The sequence below is a fragment of the Erythranthe guttata genome, chromosome 6 (assembly GCF_056151865.1).
Source record: "Erythranthe guttata isolate IM_541 chromosome 6, IM_541, whole genome shotgun sequence".
NCBI lineage: Eukaryota > Viridiplantae > Streptophyta > Magnoliopsida > Lamiales > Phrymaceae > Erythranthe > Erythranthe guttata.
The window spans coordinates 17899831-17918371 of NC_142538.1; the positions used below are offsets into that span (position 1 = coordinate 17899831).

At 33.4% G+C, this 18541-nt stretch overlaps 1 protein-coding gene and 1 long non-coding RNA gene across 8 annotated transcripts; both read right to left on the reverse strand.

Annotated features, from left to right (window-relative positions):
• Positions 1–1050: 1050 nt before the first annotated feature.
• On the reverse strand, positions 1051–17549 carry LDA (limit dextrinase). Of its 7 annotated transcripts, none has more exons than XR_016031911.1 (28): positions 7894–8114; positions 7357–7492; positions 7216–7268; positions 6987–7095; positions 6522–6658; positions 6229–6428; positions 5968–6117; positions 5778–5838; positions 5544–5664; positions 5355–5445; positions 5148–5241; positions 4959–5054; positions 4690–4830; positions 4539–4589; positions 4244–4314; positions 4019–4111; positions 3854–3930; positions 3618–3689; positions 3440–3496; positions 3224–3292; positions 3040–3096; positions 2849–2923; positions 2637–2725; positions 2459–2536; positions 2186–2324; positions 1964–2073; positions 1439–1538; positions 1051–1318 (listed from the first exon to the last, which is right to left on the reverse strand). XR_016031911.1 is itself a non-coding variant. In XM_088820080.1 (28 exons), coding segments are annotated over exons 6-28 (2019 nt in total). In that variant the 5' UTR covers positions 6259–6428; positions 6522–6658; positions 6987–7095; positions 7216–7268; positions 7357–7492; positions 17316–17549; the 3' UTR covers positions 1051–1207. The 7 variants fall into 7 exon arrangements, 4 of the variants coding, with proteins under 4 accessions (XP_088676206.1, XP_088676203.1, XP_088676202.1 ...); XR_016031910.1 differs by having other exon boundaries at positions 2459–2531; positions 3840–3930; XM_088820080.1 differs by lacking the exon at positions 7894–8114 and adding an exon at positions 17316–17549 and having other exon boundaries at positions 3840–3930; positions 6257–6428.
• On the reverse strand, positions 16378–16934 carry LOC148770318 (uncharacterized). Its single transcript, XR_016031584.1, has 3 exons — positions 16784–16934; positions 16561–16632; positions 16378–16438 (listed from the first exon to the last, which is right to left on the reverse strand). It is a non-coding gene; the product is annotated as an uncharacterized LOC148770318 (long non-coding RNA).
• Positions 17550–18541: the final 992 nt, after the last annotated feature.

Here is an 18541-nt window from a genome sequence, read left to right on the forward strand (position 1 = left end):
TTTGGTCAGAGTCAAAATATTTACGTAAATATTGAATTTTTTTTATTTTGACTCTCGAGTTTAGAAAAGAGAAAGTTTCACACATTCATATATTTTTTTTCTTTGCACTGGGTGGAATCGATCAATTTTTGGGTCTTGATTTTTGCTAAGTTAGGGCTTCAATTTGGGGATATCTTGGAAGAGGAAGTGGTGGGAGAAGAAGAAACAACAATATTGACGGAGAAGAAACGACGTGTTATAGGTAGTGGCAATTTTGTAATTTACAGAGTTAACCAAACGGCGTCACAGTCAAAATCGAAAAAAGTTGACGGAGAGGGCTGTATTTGGAAATTGTACAAGTACAAGGGGGTAAATCTATGAAATTAAGAGTACGAGGGGGTAAAGTGATTCTCGGGGCCGAGTACGAGGGGGTAAAGTGGAATTTACTAAGATTAATGAAGATAAAATTATGTAATTTTGACCCCTAATAACCTGAGATAAGAGCTCATTTTTTCTATAATTATGAGATGACCCAAAAAGTTCTTGCAATAATCAAATAGAGGATAATTTATTTAATTAGTTCATAATATATCTTCTCGACTAAAGTACTATTTAGAGAAAATGTCATGGTCACTTGTGAAGGTCAACAATGCAACAAATTATATCGGAAAATTTTACAGTTTGCATCCCTCAAGTTTGTACTGATTTCACATTTGATTCCTCATATTTCAATAATTTAACACTTTTAGTCATTTCCGTCAATTTACCTTTACTTCACCAGTTAAGGTAGCCATGGGCACACGCTTGATTCCGTTAGTACGAACGGAAAATTGACAAAATGACTAATATTGCTGAATTTTTGAAACATAAGGGACCAAATGTAAAATTAGTGCAAACTTGAGGGATGAAAACTATATTTTTCCCAATTTAGATCACATGATTAGGAGGAATCACTAATCTATGTTAGGACTTGAATAAGAAAAACTACCATACTATTCTTTTTTTTTGGCAATTAATTTTGATTCAATCTTGATCACAAATGATTTAGTTTGTGGTTGTGTTAATATCCAATTAGAGTTAAAGCCTGTGTTTAACCGACATTATTAAACCTTAATTCAGTATCAGGCTTGTAAAATCTTACAAAACAGTGCAGAATCACTGAGCATGAAATATGATTTACTATTTAAATTAATTAAGCAAAAAAAAAAATCTAAAAAATGCAGTCTCATCAGATTGGCCGAGGCTCGACGAAAACAGAGGTTGTCCTAAAGGGTATGCTGAAAGAGCCAGACGAGTTATCGTAATTCGAGCCCTTCACAATTTCATCGCCTGAGTTCATCTGAAGAAATAAATTTTATTACAAGTACAAAATTAGAAAATAGGGAACATTCTTTATTTTCAAATGATTATTTCAGCTATTGTATGTAATAAAATTGTGAAAAGAGTGACGAGTAATAACCTGTATCGGGTGCAATTGTAGACGTTTTCCCCTCAAAGACGGGCTCGTAAATGTTATATCGTTCGGGCTAGCGTTAATTATAACAACAATGTACGAGTATCTGTGATGTATACATACATATATATATTTCGAATGTTAATTAACATAGTTTAGATTAGGTAAATATAAAATGCAGAAATAAATTAATAATGGGAAAAATACAGTTTTTGTCCCTCAAGTTTGCACTGATTTCACATTTGGTCCCCAATGTTTACAAAAAAACACATTTGGTCCCTCATGTTTCAAAAATTCAATACTTTTAGTCCTTTCCGTCAATTTTCCGTTAGCACTAACGGAATCAAGCGTGTGTACATCACTACCTTAACTGACGGACTAATGGTAAATTGATGAAAAATACCAAAAGTGTTAAATTATTGAAATATGAGGGACCAAATGTGTTTTTTGTAAACATGGGGGACCAATAGTGAAATCAGTGCAAAGTTGAGGGATGAAAAGTGTAATTTTCCCACTAATAATGTTACTTACGTGGGGTCCAGTTGAGAAAGTCCCGGAACTCCTTCATGGCCATCTTCGATGCTCATGACTATCACACCCGGGACCCACGACGGACCGGTATTATGAAATCGTACTCTTTCCTGAAAATATGGATAATATAATCAGAGGTTTTATTACAACCTAGAATTAGTAAGGGGCATTTTCGGTAAATAAAGTTTCTGAAAAACGGTGATAAAATTTAAGATATCTAACCTGAATTGCGTTTGCTGTAGACAAACGGAAAAGCGGGGAAGAGTATCGGATACTAATAAAGCAACAGAAGCTTTCGAGTGCTGCAAGAATGTGACTTCTTCGAGGCTTAAACGAAGGATCCGCTAATCTTGTTTTCATTCTGAGAAAGAAATAAAAAAAAAAAAAAAAAGGTTAGATAATAGATCATAGAACTACAAAATAATTACGTAAAAGCAGGTTTTTTTGAAATATAATTAAATAGTGACCATTTAATTTAATATTAATGATGCTTACAGTGGCCAATGTCTTTCGTTCTTTTCTCTTGGAGGAAGACCAACGCCCCAATTATTCAAGTTGTAGCTGAAGTCTAATCTGAACGATCAATTTGGAGTGCGTAAAATAATTATACAGTTTTTAAATAAATTATTCAGGGAATTTACATTTAAATTTAAATCAGTGTAAACGGGTTTACCTGTTGAACCAATCACCAGAATTGTACGAGTCACGATCTAATGACTTTGAGCGGAGAATCTCGTCTCCAGCATGAAAGAACGGTATTCCCTACAATTAATTTAAATTTGTTATTACTAAGTTAATAGTGGCACAATTGTAAATAGTTTTGTATTCGAAGGTTTGTATATAATAGGAACTTTCGATATGGACTAGACAGTCAAACGGTCAAACCTGGGAAAGTGCTATTACGCTCGTCGCCAAATGGTTCATCCTACATCTTGAATCCACAGAGATATTTAATGGAGTCTAAAAAAATAAAGAAAATTAATGTTAAATACTTTCTTAGGGAATGAAATTATTGCAATACATATATATATATATATATATATATATATATATATATATATAACAGCAGAATTTACCTTTAAACTGACAATATCGAACAAGGTTTCGTTATCATGAGCAGAGACGTAATTCACCTAATTCCACCAATATTAAGCAAAATATTAGAAGATATTAATTGTATATAATAATAATCCAATAAAATTTAAATAATAGATTTACGAAAAATAATGTGATTAATTAAGATAAAATGGCAGTTTTTACTGTTTCTATAGGGGATGAAGCATAAGCAAGGGGTGCCCCGTCATGCATCGAAATTTCACTTCCTTTAACCTGTCCAAAGATATATATATTAATTATTAATTATGTATAAAATCTTGAATTCATATCATATAATAATGCATGAAACTAATATTTTGATTAATAATAAGAAAATGATCGATAACATGTTCGTTATTGAGAGTGACGTGTCAATATTACCTCTTTACCCTCGTGGTTGGTCAGGACAAAGTCCTTAAGGTTAGCAGCCATTGCAACCTGCATTACACAATAAATAGTGAAAATTTGTGTCGAGAATATCATGTAATTAAATTTTATTTTATTTTAGCTATCGATAAAAATAAATTAAAAAAGAAATGGGGGGTGACTTTAGAAGTACCTGAATACGATCCTTTGAAACGGCAAGCGTATGCTCCACATCGGAATTACTTCCATGGTCGTGATCATTCGGCTGAAGAAGTAAAGTAACAGTTAAGTCGACTTAATTTAATACTCGTATATCAAAGGTAATTTTTTTTTTAAAATGTTTCAATATTCGTAAGGTATTTTAAGTAGAGTAAATTATAGCAATTTTTAATTAGACGAAAAAGTTAAGGATTACCTCCAAAGACAAACCTGTAATGAAACCTTGTTGAAGTGGATGTCCAAACGGAGATCCACCGATCATTGCATCTCTAATCCGGTCATTAAAACTGAAAATTTAATCTCGATTAAATTCAAAGGAATAATATTAATTTTTTTTCACCGAAAAATTAGCATATTTTACTGTAGAGAAAGTACCTTCCGATTTCAGTTCCACAAAGATTGAATTGTGACGCATTTACCCCACGCCCGTCATTAGCCACTTCTGCAAAGTCCCATCCTTCACCGTAACTGAGAACGAAAATTTTATAATTATTAAATATTTTTGCTAAAATATAAAAGAAAAAAATTATTGTAAATAAGATACATTAAAACACAATGATGATGCAAGTATTAAGGATTAAAAGAATCTTCGACGCTTACATATAGATGCTAGAGCCATCTACTCCGTCGTTCTGTTTCGATAAACTCTGGAGCACACTTCTAGCCTTTACCTGCAATCGGGATTAGAGTTAGAAATTCATATCATATTCAAATATATATATATATATATATATATATATATATATATATATATATATATATATATATATATATATATATATATATATATATATATATATATATATATATATATATATAAATATAAAAAAAAATTAATTTTAATAATAATAATAATTGGAACAAAGAAAATCATGTGACGGAATGCAAGACATACCATTGTGCGCTTCATTAAATGACCCATGAGGTCAAACCGAAATCCATCAACCTGCAATAATTCCAAAGAGTAATATAAATAACCGAATATATATATATATATATATATATATATATATATAATTTCAAAGAGTTTAACTGAAAATAGTCACCTTGTAATTGATAGCCCAGTGTAACAAATCGTCAATAATCAACCTTTCGACCATGGAATGCTCACTGGCGGTATTGTTTGTACATGTACTATTCTCGATTAAGCCATCAAGGTTTCTTCTAAGGTAATAACCTGGAACAATCTGCAATTAATTTGGTGTTATAAGTAATTACATCGATACTAATTAGTAGCTCTTGGTTCTAGAATACATTGTTTTAATTGCAGAGTAGTGTAATAAATTTTGATGTAAAAAAAATAATTTCGGATGACCTTGTCCAAAACAGAGTCGTCACCATTTGGACCGCTCGCGTGTAGATGGTTGTAAACAACGTCCAGTACAACACGAAGACCAATACGGTTCAGTGCCTGCCATCAAATAAATTACATAATCTTGAATAGACCTTAAATAATTATTACAAGCAACACAATTCCTAAGATGAATCGAATATGTATATATACCTGCACCATTTTGCGGAACTCAATTATTCGGGACGAGCCACTAGGCTTAGTTGCATAGCTTCCTTTCGGTACACCCCATAGTACAGGATTATAGCTTTTTTCAGACATGGTTGAGAAAGTATTATCAATGAAGAGGGTGTACAAAATCAAGACAAAAACATAAGAATAATAATTTTAAAAAACAATGATGAAATATTACGATCTCACCCCCAATTAAATCCATCTTCATTCTGGATGGCGGTAATACTAGCTTGTTGTTCGTCAGAGTCGGGTGGAAATGATTCGAGCATCTCAAAATCTGTCGAAAATTTCCGTAAGCTCACACTTTTACAAGTTCTTGAAAATAATATTTTTATCTTAAATATATTGGCGCAATAAAAATAAACGGACACTTACCTACACTCTGCCATTTAGCCTTTTTGTCATCGACGCCAGCAAACTGGTACGTCGGCAAGAGATGAATGTGTGTGATCCCGGCACTCGATAACTTTTTAAGATGAAGAATTCCGGCTGAGTCCTTAAAGCAAAAATTCGAAACTATAATTAGTAAGGTTTAATAAATAAATCGAAGGAACTAATTAAATTAATTCGAAAACATGAGCCAATAATATAAAAAATCTGATCGCATACCTCAGAAGTAAAGGCGAGGTAGCCTCCACGAAAATCAGATGGAACAGTATCATCCGTCGCACTTTCGATGAAAGCAAATAAATATAAGACAACTTATAAAAAAAGAAAATAATAATAATATAAGACATAAACAAGATCCCGTTTTACATGAAAAGTATTTCATAAGATAAAGCTTGGTTACTTATTCTACCTGAAGTCTCTTACATGCAACTCGTAAATACTGATGTCTGAAAACGAAACAAGATCCCGTTTTTCATCGACCAAACGATCCCATGATTCGGGTTTCAAAGCCTCGGAATCAATGTTCACTAAAAGGGTTCGCCTGCCATCGGCCGACAGCCTAACACAAACAACAACAACAGCATATATGAACAACTCCAAAAAAAAAAATTATAAGAAATAAAAATTCACTATTTCACCGATCAATTTGTGTGTAAAATGACCAGTGTACCCTCTTGCATATGGATCATTTGCAGTACATTTTTCAATTCTCGAGGTGCTGTGATGGTAGACATAGACTTCGTAAACATAGTAACATCCTTCCCAAGTCAGCGGCCCTTTCGCACTCCAAACTCCGTTTGACTCCTCGAGCGGGACAATTTCCAAGTGGTCCCCACCTTCACCTTCTCCGTAAATAAGCACATTTACTTTCTGTTTATTTCAATATTATAATGAAAAGATACCAAAATGAGATCGAATTAGAGTCCAAAAATGAAAAAAATACGAATAATATATTGGAAAAACCTGTGCAGTGGGTGCCCAAAGATAGAGAGAAACAGCTTCAGACGAAAAAACTGCGCCTAGTGGACCGCTGTAATAGAATAGTTCGTCTAGGATACCAGGTAACTGCAAACCAGTAATACTAGTGCATTCTCCACCAGCTGCATATATAAAAGAGTCGAATAAAGAAAGAAAGTGCTCGAAAATTTATTTCATTCTATCAAAGTTGCAAAAATTTATCGTGAGATCCACAAATTCAACGACACATTTTAGTTAGTTGCCAAAAATTCACAGGATGACATGTCACAAACTTAAGCCGATCAATTATGCAGTGTGAAGGAAATAATAACAAACTTTCAAAAAGTCAAAATCACGGTTTTAATAGAAAAAATCTTGACTGAGTCGTAGATGTATGCAAACAATATATAGACCAATAACAAAGTCCCTTCATAGAGATGATAAAATACGAAGCGTAAATGCTGCACCTACAGCCTAAAATAGCAACAGCCAATCGGTATTTCAATAAATTTTTGGCATCCAGATCCCGAGGAACTTGGAGGGGTTTAAAATCACGAATATGAGGAAATCGTTCAATCACCTAAACACAAAAGAGAAGCCACGAAAAATCAGATTTCGGATTAAACTTGGTGATCGTAAAATAATTGAAAATTTTCAACGAAATAAATATCATATAAGTTTCCACGAATAAGTATCTCACATGCTTTGGAAGCGTTTCACTACTTTGTTCGAGCTCGATTTTTACATCATAGCCTGTTTTCAACAAAGAGAGAAGATTAGTTTTCTTGCTTTAAAAGTTCAATTAAATGTATGGGCAGACATAAATCAACGAAGAGGAAACCTTGAATTTCTCCATTTACTACGGCGAGAGTAGCATTTTTACTGCCGAAGAGGAAATACGAACCGTTTCCAGCATCCACATTCCAAGCAATCGTTTCTTTGCTGACCCAAAATGCTCGAGAATACGACATTTCTTCCTGCACCAATTTATAATTAAAAATAAAAATACCCATCAAAATTAATTGGGGCTCTTTTTACATTTTCCATATGCCCATCAAAAGTTAAGCTTTAATAATCTCTAATTTCTGAATTTTTTTTTATCTTGTTTCATAGTATCCAATTTTTCTAACCATTATAAGCCTAACATAATAACAAATGGCAATTCAACAAATATATATACATATATATATATATATATATATATATATATATATATATATATATATATATATATATATATATATATATATATATATATATATATATATATATATATATATATATATATATATATATATATATATATATATATATATATATATATATATATATATACATTGCACCACAAAAGGCTGAAATTAATGGATGGGGAGAAAACCTGAAGATAAGAAGAGGAAGAAGTGCAGCCCTCGTCAATGACCATAGCTGAGGAACACCGAAGTTTAGAGGAAGCGCTGAGCTTGATCATGCGGCGGCGGCGGCCGCCACCGAGTTGGCGCTGAGTCGGAATCGCTGGCAATGGAAGGAGAGGGGACCGATAATTAGTGGAAGTGGAGATGAATGGAGGAGACGAACATAAAAGAGACATTTGAAAATCGTTTTTTGATTGAATTTCAGGAAGGATGAATATATATAAAAAAATCTATAGTTTAGAGGGATGTTTGCAATTATCAAAACATTAGGGATTGTTTCGTAATTTTATTTTAATATATATATATATATATATATATATATATATATATATATATATATATATATATATATATATATATATATATATATATATATATATATATATATATATATATATATATATATATATATATATATATATATATAACCCATTCAAATAAGGTTGTTATGGCTAGGGGTGCAAGTTGGAACGGAATTTCCAATTTCCGCCGATTCCGATCCGAAAAGTTCCGATTTTGGAACAACTTTTTTCATTCCAACTTCCGAAATTCCGATTTCCGAATTTTTCCGATTTTTTTGGATTGGAATTGGAATTATATAAAAAAAATTTGGAATTTCCGATTTCCGATCCGATTTAATTCCGAAATTAATTCCGAAAAAATCCGATTTTTTTCCGAAAAATACACCTATAAATAATATATATTATATAATACTTATTTTCCAAAAAATACACCACTGAGTTTTGTTTTAGGATTTTGACATAATGAATTGTTATTAGAAGTTTTATTGGATATTATACTGTGTTTATTTTTATTTATTTTTTTGAATTGAAATTTAGTAGTTATCAGTTTTACTTTTATCGACGTGGATGTTCTTATTTTTGAAAAATTATGAACATTATAGAAATTTTCGGCTAAGTTTTGAAATTTTAAAGCTTATGCGATTTCCGATTATTTTCCGAAATTCCGAAATTTCCGGGCCTTTTGGAATTGGAATGAATTTTTAGATTCCGAAAATTTTGGAATTGGAATTGGAATTGATTTTGTACTTCCGATTTTTTTTGGAAATTTTCCGAAAAGGCTAATTCCGATCCGATCCTTCCGACTTTCACCCCTAGTTATGGCAATTGCGGTTTCGTTCTGAAAGATTTTCTTTTTCTTTCTATCAAAAAGTGTGATATTTTATTGAATGTGTGGACTTTTAGCTAAAAGAGATTTTTGTATGTACTTGTTCGTTAATAAATTGTTCTTTATGACCTTATAGAAAATTTCATAAATGTGGCGGATATTTTAACATTTGAATCGACATAAATATGAATGAATTGAATCGTAAAACATACGATTCTATGCTCGGTATTGCGAATTTTCATAAATGTGGTGGATATTTTGGATATTGAAAGAGAGATCCACTTTGGGGTCAAATTTGCAATTTGCGTGGAGTGGTTGGGAAGATTGAGTAAGTATAGGGGTGATTCTGCAATTTTCAGAACTGCTTCAGCTAGGGAGGTGGATTTTCGGAAATTACCAATTGACCTCCACTTGGGGGCATTTCCGGTTTAACGATCTATATTAAAATTGGTATATAATATATGGACCAAAATAGTAATTATAACACGTTTATTATAAATAATATAATAAATTATTGTTTCTTAAATCGTAAATTGTAAAATTTGATCGTTTTGTCAATATTTAAGATTTATTTTAACATTTGAATCGACTTAGGTATGAATGAATTAAATCGTAAGATTTGAATCGTAAATCAAAAGAAAATGAGTCATACGCAATTATAGCTGAGGGGTCGTAGGATATTGCATTGGTGGTGGATATTTCGGATATTACAAAAGAGATATACTTTGTTGTTAAAATTTTTATTTGGGTGGAACAGCTGGGAAGATGGAGTAAGTATAGCGGCGATTTTGCAATTTTCAAAACTGTTTCAGTGGATTACCAAAAATTACAAATTGACCCCCTTTGCAATTTTCAAAACTGTGTCAGTGGATTACCAAAAATTACAAATTGACCCCCACTTGGGGTTCATTTCTTGTTTAAGGACCAAAATTAAAAAAAAAATGGTATGTAATATAGGAACTAAATCTGTAATTATCCCAAGTTTATTATAAATAATATAATAAATTAAAATTTTCTTAAATCGTTACTCGTAAAATTTAATCAATTTGTTGATATTTAAGATTTATTTTAACATTTGAATTGACTTAGGTATGAATGAATTGAATCGTAAGATTTGAATCGTAAATCATTAGATTTAAAGCTCGGTATTTCGTATTTTCGTAAATGAGTTACACGCGATTATAACTGCGGAGAAGTCGAAGCATGTTGCGTCGGTGGCGGATATTTCGGATATTGCAAGAGAGATCCACTTTGGGGTCAACCGCGCAAGGCGCGGTGCCCAGTCATCATATATGCACGAGTCGATTGGTTATTTCTACGGGGTTGATGATGCGAATGCGCAATGTAATACTGTGTGGTACCCAAAACTTTGAAACAATTAGAAGCAAATAAACCTTAATAACTTATTAGTTGGAATGTGAATACTCCTCGTAACCACGATAATGTAGAAGTAGATCTCGCAAATTATTTATAAATGACTATTTGAATCCAACATAAATACTGTCGTTAAAAAATTTAATCCTCTTTGGGCATTAAAAGAAGAGGAATATACATAGAATTAGGATGCACATAACAAAATTTGAAGGAAAACATTGGAAGAAGGCCTATGCGCATAAGAAGTAATTTCCCTATTTTCTTATAGCCTGAGACAAGCAAAGTATAGTTATAATAACCTCTAAGTAATCAACTTTTATTGGCAGTTAAATTGTAATAAATCAAGTGTTTTTCTATTTAATTATCAATTAACTAAAAATTACTCATACTCGTACACAAAATACCAGATAAATAAGTGGCCAAGAAATAACAAGAGTACATTTCTTGAAGAGACATGGTTGTTTCACATCAGATCGTACTGTTACGTTCCAGTTCTCTTCTGCATATGATAGTTAAGAATCACTATAGCATCAATACTCCTGCAAGAACATAGAAATTTCAAAAATGTTCTCCGACTTACAGCACATGATCATCTAGTGGTCGAAGATCTCTCGATAGGATTTTATCTTATCATTGAATTATCTTTCTAAAAGGATCTCATTTGCACAAAGAAAATAGCCAAATATCATAACAAACGGCTTCATTCGTGAATATTAAATGGAAACGGCTGCATTATTAGAATACACCTGTAGTGACTGACCATACATAATACCGACCTTAAGAACGGAAGAATCGACTATTCTTAAGTTCCTCACATGGATAGTTCAGTTTCATACTGCATTTTGTGCCTTACCAATAGGGTAAACGGTATAGGGTTCGAGTCCCCCCTCCCCTACTTCCCCTTGTAATGGACTTGAATTTACTCAAAAAAAAAAAAAAATTACTGTGGAGTGAAACATCTCAAAAGCCGTTAACTATAAAAAACCTAAGTTTCACTAAAAAAATGTAAATATATACATATTCATGAAACCTGGCCTCGGAAACAGTACAAACCTAAAAACAAAACTTAAACGTACGCCACGAACATGATAGACAATTCAAAAAATTATGCGACGTACAATCAAATTTTTGGTTTTCAATTTTACCAAGAGGTATGAAAATACGAGAAAGATTGGATTACAAGTGTCTGCATACATAAAGTTGTGAATACCTTCAAGTGCTTGAAATCTTTTTGTAATCTGATGTATAGGAAATTGAAAAACAAGAAGAAAATAATAAATGGGAAAACAGAGAATGAATATGAGGTGAACGTGTGATTCCTTAAATACCTAATAGCCCCAACTACGAAAACAAATATTCATAGAAGAGAGGGAGGGCTTTTTGCGATCGAGCAGCGATTTCATCCGCTTTCCTCAACAAAAGAAACAATCATAGAAGGAAATAGGGAAGGCCTTTTGAGATCGAGCAGCGATTCATCCACTTCCCTAAAGCACCAATATGCGCAGAGAAAATTGGAAAATAATGAGAACACAAATCGAAAACCGCCGGAATTTGAGCCTCGTGTGTCCAGTCGACGGAGGCCGGGAACTAAGGCTGTGGTGGAGAGACGGACCGAAAATTTTGAAGGATGATGTACAAGAAGTAAATCGTAAGGAAAAATACAAATATAAGAGGCATAAATCAAAGTAATATAGAGAAGTCCAACGTCAAACAAAGTCGTCGGAAGCGCAAAGCTACTCGTCAGAGTGGCGCTGTCTACAGACGTGGACGAACTCAACTCCAGCTGAGAATTCACTCGGCCGAATAAAATCAGCTATAAGAAGTAAACTTCAATGGAAGACATCAATATAATTCTTGAACAAGCAGCAAACCTGTATACGATCAGAGAGGGCAACAGCAAACCGAAGCCAAAACACCAAAAAAGGGCTAACCTGTAATTGAATATAGAAAACACGAAGAAAAAAAAAAAGAAAGGAAACAGTGGTTGCGAATGAAGAAAGTAATAAAATTAGATTGGGTGAACACAAAAAAGAGAAAATTACAGGAAAATAGAAGAGAGTCACCTGCACCACGACTCAACCTTTGGAAGCCATAAGCAAAGAACACCTTGAATAAGAGGCATCGTGCTGTTTCATCTCTCAACATCAAGCTCAAACGAAAATGGTTACAACGCAAGATTAGCTGTCCAACAATAGAAAATGCTTAGATAGAGCAGTTACTGGCTATAACATAACAAAACATACAAACTGCAAGTCGATTATGAGTTACATGCACCATTGCTTTTACATATGAGCAGAAATTATAATAGCATTATAAAAATTGTCTACAATTTAGAACATTCTACTAAATCTCACACCATAAGGATGAATATATAAGAAAACCTATAGTTGAGAGGAATGTTTGTAATTATCCAAACATTATTGTATGTACTTGTTCGTTAATAAATTGGTCCTTATGACCTTATAGATAATTTCCACAAAAAAAAAAAAAAGACGAAAAGAATAAATTTAGTAAAATTGCTTTTTTTTCATTATTGAAATGCGAAAAAACTCGTATTATTCAAAACCTAAGATCCTAATCAAAATCTCAAAGAAAATATGAAGATAAAAAACCTAAGATCCTAATCAAAATCTCAAAGAAAATATGAAGATAAGCAAGAAGACTCGAGATAAGGACACAAGTATTCCTCATGTACTAGGTGATTATAGGGACATCCATAATATGGAACCCACTCAACAGTATTACTACCCAAATTGTAGAGAAAAATCTTTTCTGCTTGTCGAAGTACAAGCACAAGTGGATACCAATCCGGCACGAAGCACTCCAATCGTATCCTATCCATCCGATTCTTCTCGGGATCCGGAACATGAAAAAACACGCCCAACGATTCAATGTCGATATCGTGGACCAGCTCCCATTCACGGCAAGGTATCGTTTTTTTTCGCTTGTAACTCATTCTACCATCTTCTTCTTCACGCTTGGGCAGTTTATAGATTTGGATTTTGTCGGGGTTGATTGTTCCAAACCATAATGTGTTGTCGACAGACGACCTTGTTATAGCTCGTGAAACCGCACCATCCAAATACGGGATCTTGATCAATTGGACGTGGCCCGTTTCATCGCTAGGGTCGTAAAGTGCAATCTGCCAATTGTACGTGTACCAGTGGAAAACGCCATTCGCCACCAACGGGGCCCCGGGCAAGGGGTGCAGGACGAATTCCCCCGTGCCAACGAGCGTCGACGGGACCCACTCGCCCGTCTTGGACGAGTAGGTCTCGATGGGCAATAGTTGGTCGAGATCATCCGTCAAGGCAGCTCGAACGACTATGTAGCTGTTGTCCCCCTCCCACGCGGTGACCATCAATCCGATTGTCCAATCACGGTAGTATTGTTGGTCTAGACGATGACGTGGCGGCGGTGGCAGTGGGACCCACTTTTTGGTCACCGGGTTCATGACGTGGTACTTGGACGAGTGGCGGCCGCACAGGACTAAACCCTCGGAGGAGTTGATGAAGTATCCTAGTTCCTTTTCGACGCACATTATTTCGGGGTTTCCGTCGGGAAAAACGGCAAGTATGTTCATTGCGGGTTCCGAAGGACGGCGGCGGTATCTACCGGACAAGTGTTTGGTTGTTAATTGGAACAGTGCCAGCAGACGGCCGCCGTCGTCTCCGGCGACGGCGGAGGAACGGCCGCGTTGTTTGTTGCTGTGGAACTCAAGAAAGGTAGGATCGTTGATGATAAATTTCCACTTCTTGGAGACGGTCATGAACTTGAAAAGGGTTTTTGGAGGCAGATGGACGAGTATCTCCCTCAACAAGTCGTCGTTTCAACAAGTCGTCGTTGATTTTTATGTTTTTCTTTGAATCCATGGCGGCGGAGAAAAAATATATATATGGAGAAAGGAGAAAGAATGTATATCGAGGGAGAAAAAATATATATGGAGAAAGCAGAAAGAATGTATATAGAGGGAGAAAAAATATATATGGAGAAAGGAGAAAAAATATATATGGAGAAAGGAGAAAGAGCAAGTCGTCGTTGATTTTTATGTTTTTCTTTGAATCCATGGCGGCGGAGAAAAATATATATATGGAGAAAGGAGAAAGAATATATATCGAGATTTCACTTTTCAGGGAGGGAGTTGTAGACAGAATATATATGACCGATAGTTGTAACTATATGTCTGTATATATAGGGAGAAAAAATAGATATCTAATTGTAGTGAAAGTAGGACTGTTTTTTTTTACGTTCCCAATATATATATATATATATAAAAAGAAAAAAAAAAAAAAGGTAAATAAAGCAACAGTTCGAGTGCTGCAAGATTGTTTTCATTCTGAGAAAGAAAAAATAAAAAAATAAAAAAAAAGTTAGAAAATAGAACTACAAAATAATTGTTTTTTTGAAATATAGTTAAATAGTGACCGTTTAATTTAATATTAATGATGCTTACAGTGGCCAATGTCTTTCGTTCTTTTCTCTTGGAGGAAGACCGACGCCCCAATTATTCGAGTTGTAGCGTAAAAGTATCGAAACCGAAATAATTATACAATTTTTAAATAATTTATTCAGGGGATTTAAATTTAAATTAAAATCAGTGTAAACGAGTTTACCTGTTGAACCAATCACCGGAATTGTACGAGTCACGATCTAATGACTTTGATCGAAGAACGTCGTCCCCAGCATGAAAGAACGGTATTCCCTACAATTAATTTAAATTTGTTATTACTAAGTTAATAGTGGCACCATTGTAAATAGTTTTGTATTCGAAGGTTTGTATATAATAGTCATGCATCGAAATTTCACTTCCTTTTACCTGTCCAAAGATATATATTAATTATTTATTAATTATGTATAAAAGCCTGGTGATTTTATATCATATATAATAATGTCTGAAACTAATATTTTGATTAATAATAAGAAAATGATCGATAAATCACATGTTCGTTATTTAGAGTGGCATGTCAATAGGGTTTTTTGCAAAAACCACCCCTGTATAATCTCGAATTGCCGAAAAAACACCCGTGTTAAAAAAATTAGCACATAACCCCCTGTGAAAATTAGTCAAAGCCAAAAAGGACCCTCCGAGCTCAATGTGTGATACACTCGCGGTTTGTGCGACTGGGAGTCTGATTTTTGACCTAAAAAGACCAAAATACCCCTAACTCATCATTTTCGAAAATTACAAATTTATCCCGGATTTTTCACATGCCTGAAATGAAGTTTTTAGAATTTTCGATTCAGTCCCTAATAATTTCAAAAAAGCCCTCTCTCCAAATTGAATAGGACCAAATTGCAATTTTCATAATTTCTTAAAACCTAATCAGCTTCCTCTCCCTCTCCTACTTCAGATCTTGCTCATTTGCTAAAAAAGAAAGGGGACAAAAAATTCCAGCACCCCACCCTCTCTCCAGAATTCCAGCCCGTTTGCAAAAGAAGGAAAAACAAAAAAAAAATTGCTTTCTCCATCGAAACCCAGCGGAAAACGAAGGCACTTCACATTGAAGAATTGACAGATGAGAATTGGAAGAATTGCCCGTCCCTTCTCCGTTTCTCTAATGGTGGATTTGAATTAAAAACGTTTTGAAGTAATTATTTGAAGTGGGGCGGCGGGTGTGTTGGCAGTGGTGGTGCGGCGGTGGAGGGTTGGGGGAGCAAGATGATGCCCTGTGCGTGATAAATTTTTTGTTCTTCTTTCTTTCTTTTTTTTCATTTTTTTTAATTATTTTATTTTATGCATTTTATTTATTTAAAATTGAAATATTATTAAATATTATCAGGGTTAGTTTAGTGATTTCATAGAACTTAGCAGCTAATTTCAGAAAAAGGGGCGAAGTTCTTTGTCAAACAAAACATAGGGGGGTATTTGCTAATTTTTATAACACAAGGACTTTTTTGGCTATTCAAGATTACACAGGGGGTTATGTGCAATTAGCTCCATGTCAATATTACCACTTTACCCTCGTGGTTGGTTAGGACAAAGTCCTTCAGATTAGCAGCCATTGCAACCTGCATTGCACATTAAATAGTGAAAAATTGTGTCTAGAGTATCATGTAATTAAATTTTATTTTTATTTAAGCTATTGATTTAAAATTAAAAAAAAAATACTGGAGGATGATTCTAGAAGTACCTGAATATGATCGTTTGAAACGGCGAGAGTATGCTCCACATCGGAATTACTCCCATGGTCGTGATCATTCGGCTGAAGAAGTAAAGTAACAGTTAAATCGACTGAATTTAATACTCGTATATTATCAAAATTAATTTTTAAAAAATGCTTCAATTTTTTTTAGGAAATTTTAACTAGAGTAAATTATAGCAATTTTTAATTAGACGAAAAAGTTAAGGATTACCTCCAAAGACAAACCTGTAATGAAACCTTGTTGAAGTGGATGTCCAAACGGAGATCCACCGATCATTGCATCTCTAATCCGGTCATTAAAACTGAAAATTTAATCTCGATTAAATTCAAACGAATAATATTAAATTTTTTTTTTCACCGAAAAATTAGCGTTTTTACTGCCGAAGAGGAAATACGAACCGTTTCCAGCATCCACATTCCAAGCAATCATTTCTTAATTTGCTAACCCAAAATGCTCGAGAGTACAACATTTCTTCCTGCAGCAATTCAGAATTAAAAATAAAAATACCCATCAAAATTAATTGGGGCTCCTTTTACATTTTCCATATGCCCATGAAAAGTTAAGCTTTATTAACCTTTCTAATTTCTGAATTTTTTTTAATATTGTTTCATAGTATCCAATTTTTCTAACCATTTTAAGGCTAACATAATAACAAATGGCAATTCAACAAATATATATACACACATATATATATATATACATTGCACCACAAAAGGCTGAAATTAATGGATGGGGAGAAAACCTGAAGATAAGAAGAGGAAGAAGTGCAGCCCTCGTCAATGACCATAGCTGAGGAACACCGAAGTTTAGAGGAAGCGCTGAGCTTGATCATGCGGCGGCGGCGGCCGCCACCGAGTTGGCGCTGAGTCGGAATCGCCGGCAGTGGAAGGAGAGGGGACCGATAATTCGTGAAAGTGGAGATGAATGGAGGAGACGAACATAAAAGAGACATTTGAAAAAAATCGGTTTTGTGATTGAAAAATCAGGCTGAAATTTGGATTGTATTATATTTGATTTAAATAATATAATTTATTGCATATAATTGACAACATTCTATTAAATTTGACACTATAAGGGTGGATATATAAGAAGATCCATAGTTGAGAGGAGTGTTAGTAATTATCCAAATATTAGGGATTGTTTCGTAATTTTATTAATCTTATATATAAAAAAAAGAAAAGCTGGCAACCTTAATAAACTCTAATGGTATTTCTGTAATTATTTATTTTTAATATTTTTTCTATACTAATTTCTAACTATAATTTTTAACAATTATCAAAATTGAAACTAACCCGTGAAGAATCCTACTCCTCTATAATTATTTATTTTTAATATTTTTTCTCTATTAATTTTCTAACTATATAATTTTTAACAATTATTAATCTCTTATTTTTCATCAATATATCTCAAATCGTAAAAGATAAAGATAGAAATTCGATTCGTTAAATCATAATCTATTTACATGGATTATATATCTTAATATGTAAGATTTAAAAAAATTAATGTTATATAAAATATAAATAATATTAAATTATTAAATTTTACTATGTTAGTGTACTATATTTTTTTATTATGTATTAAATTGATTATTTTTTTTTTCACTTTTGAAGTAATATCCCGTGCATCGCACGGGGATAAGTTGACAGCATGAAAATGTAATTTAATGAAAATAATTAGAAAATTGACTGGCGTTAACAATTCTATAAACAAGAAGGAAAATGTAATTTAAGGAAACGAAGGATAAAAAATATGAGCAAATATGAGAAACCCTAATCAGAAAAATATGAAGCAAAGCAATCAGACATGAGGTAAGGAAGGACACAGAGAGTATTCGTGTAACTCGTAACTATAAGGACAACCGGCGTATTGAATAGACTCGGTAATATTAGTCCCAAAGTTGTAAAGAAAAACTTTTTCCCTCTGTCTAAGCATAAGAACGAATGGATTGGAATTAGGAATGAAGCCATC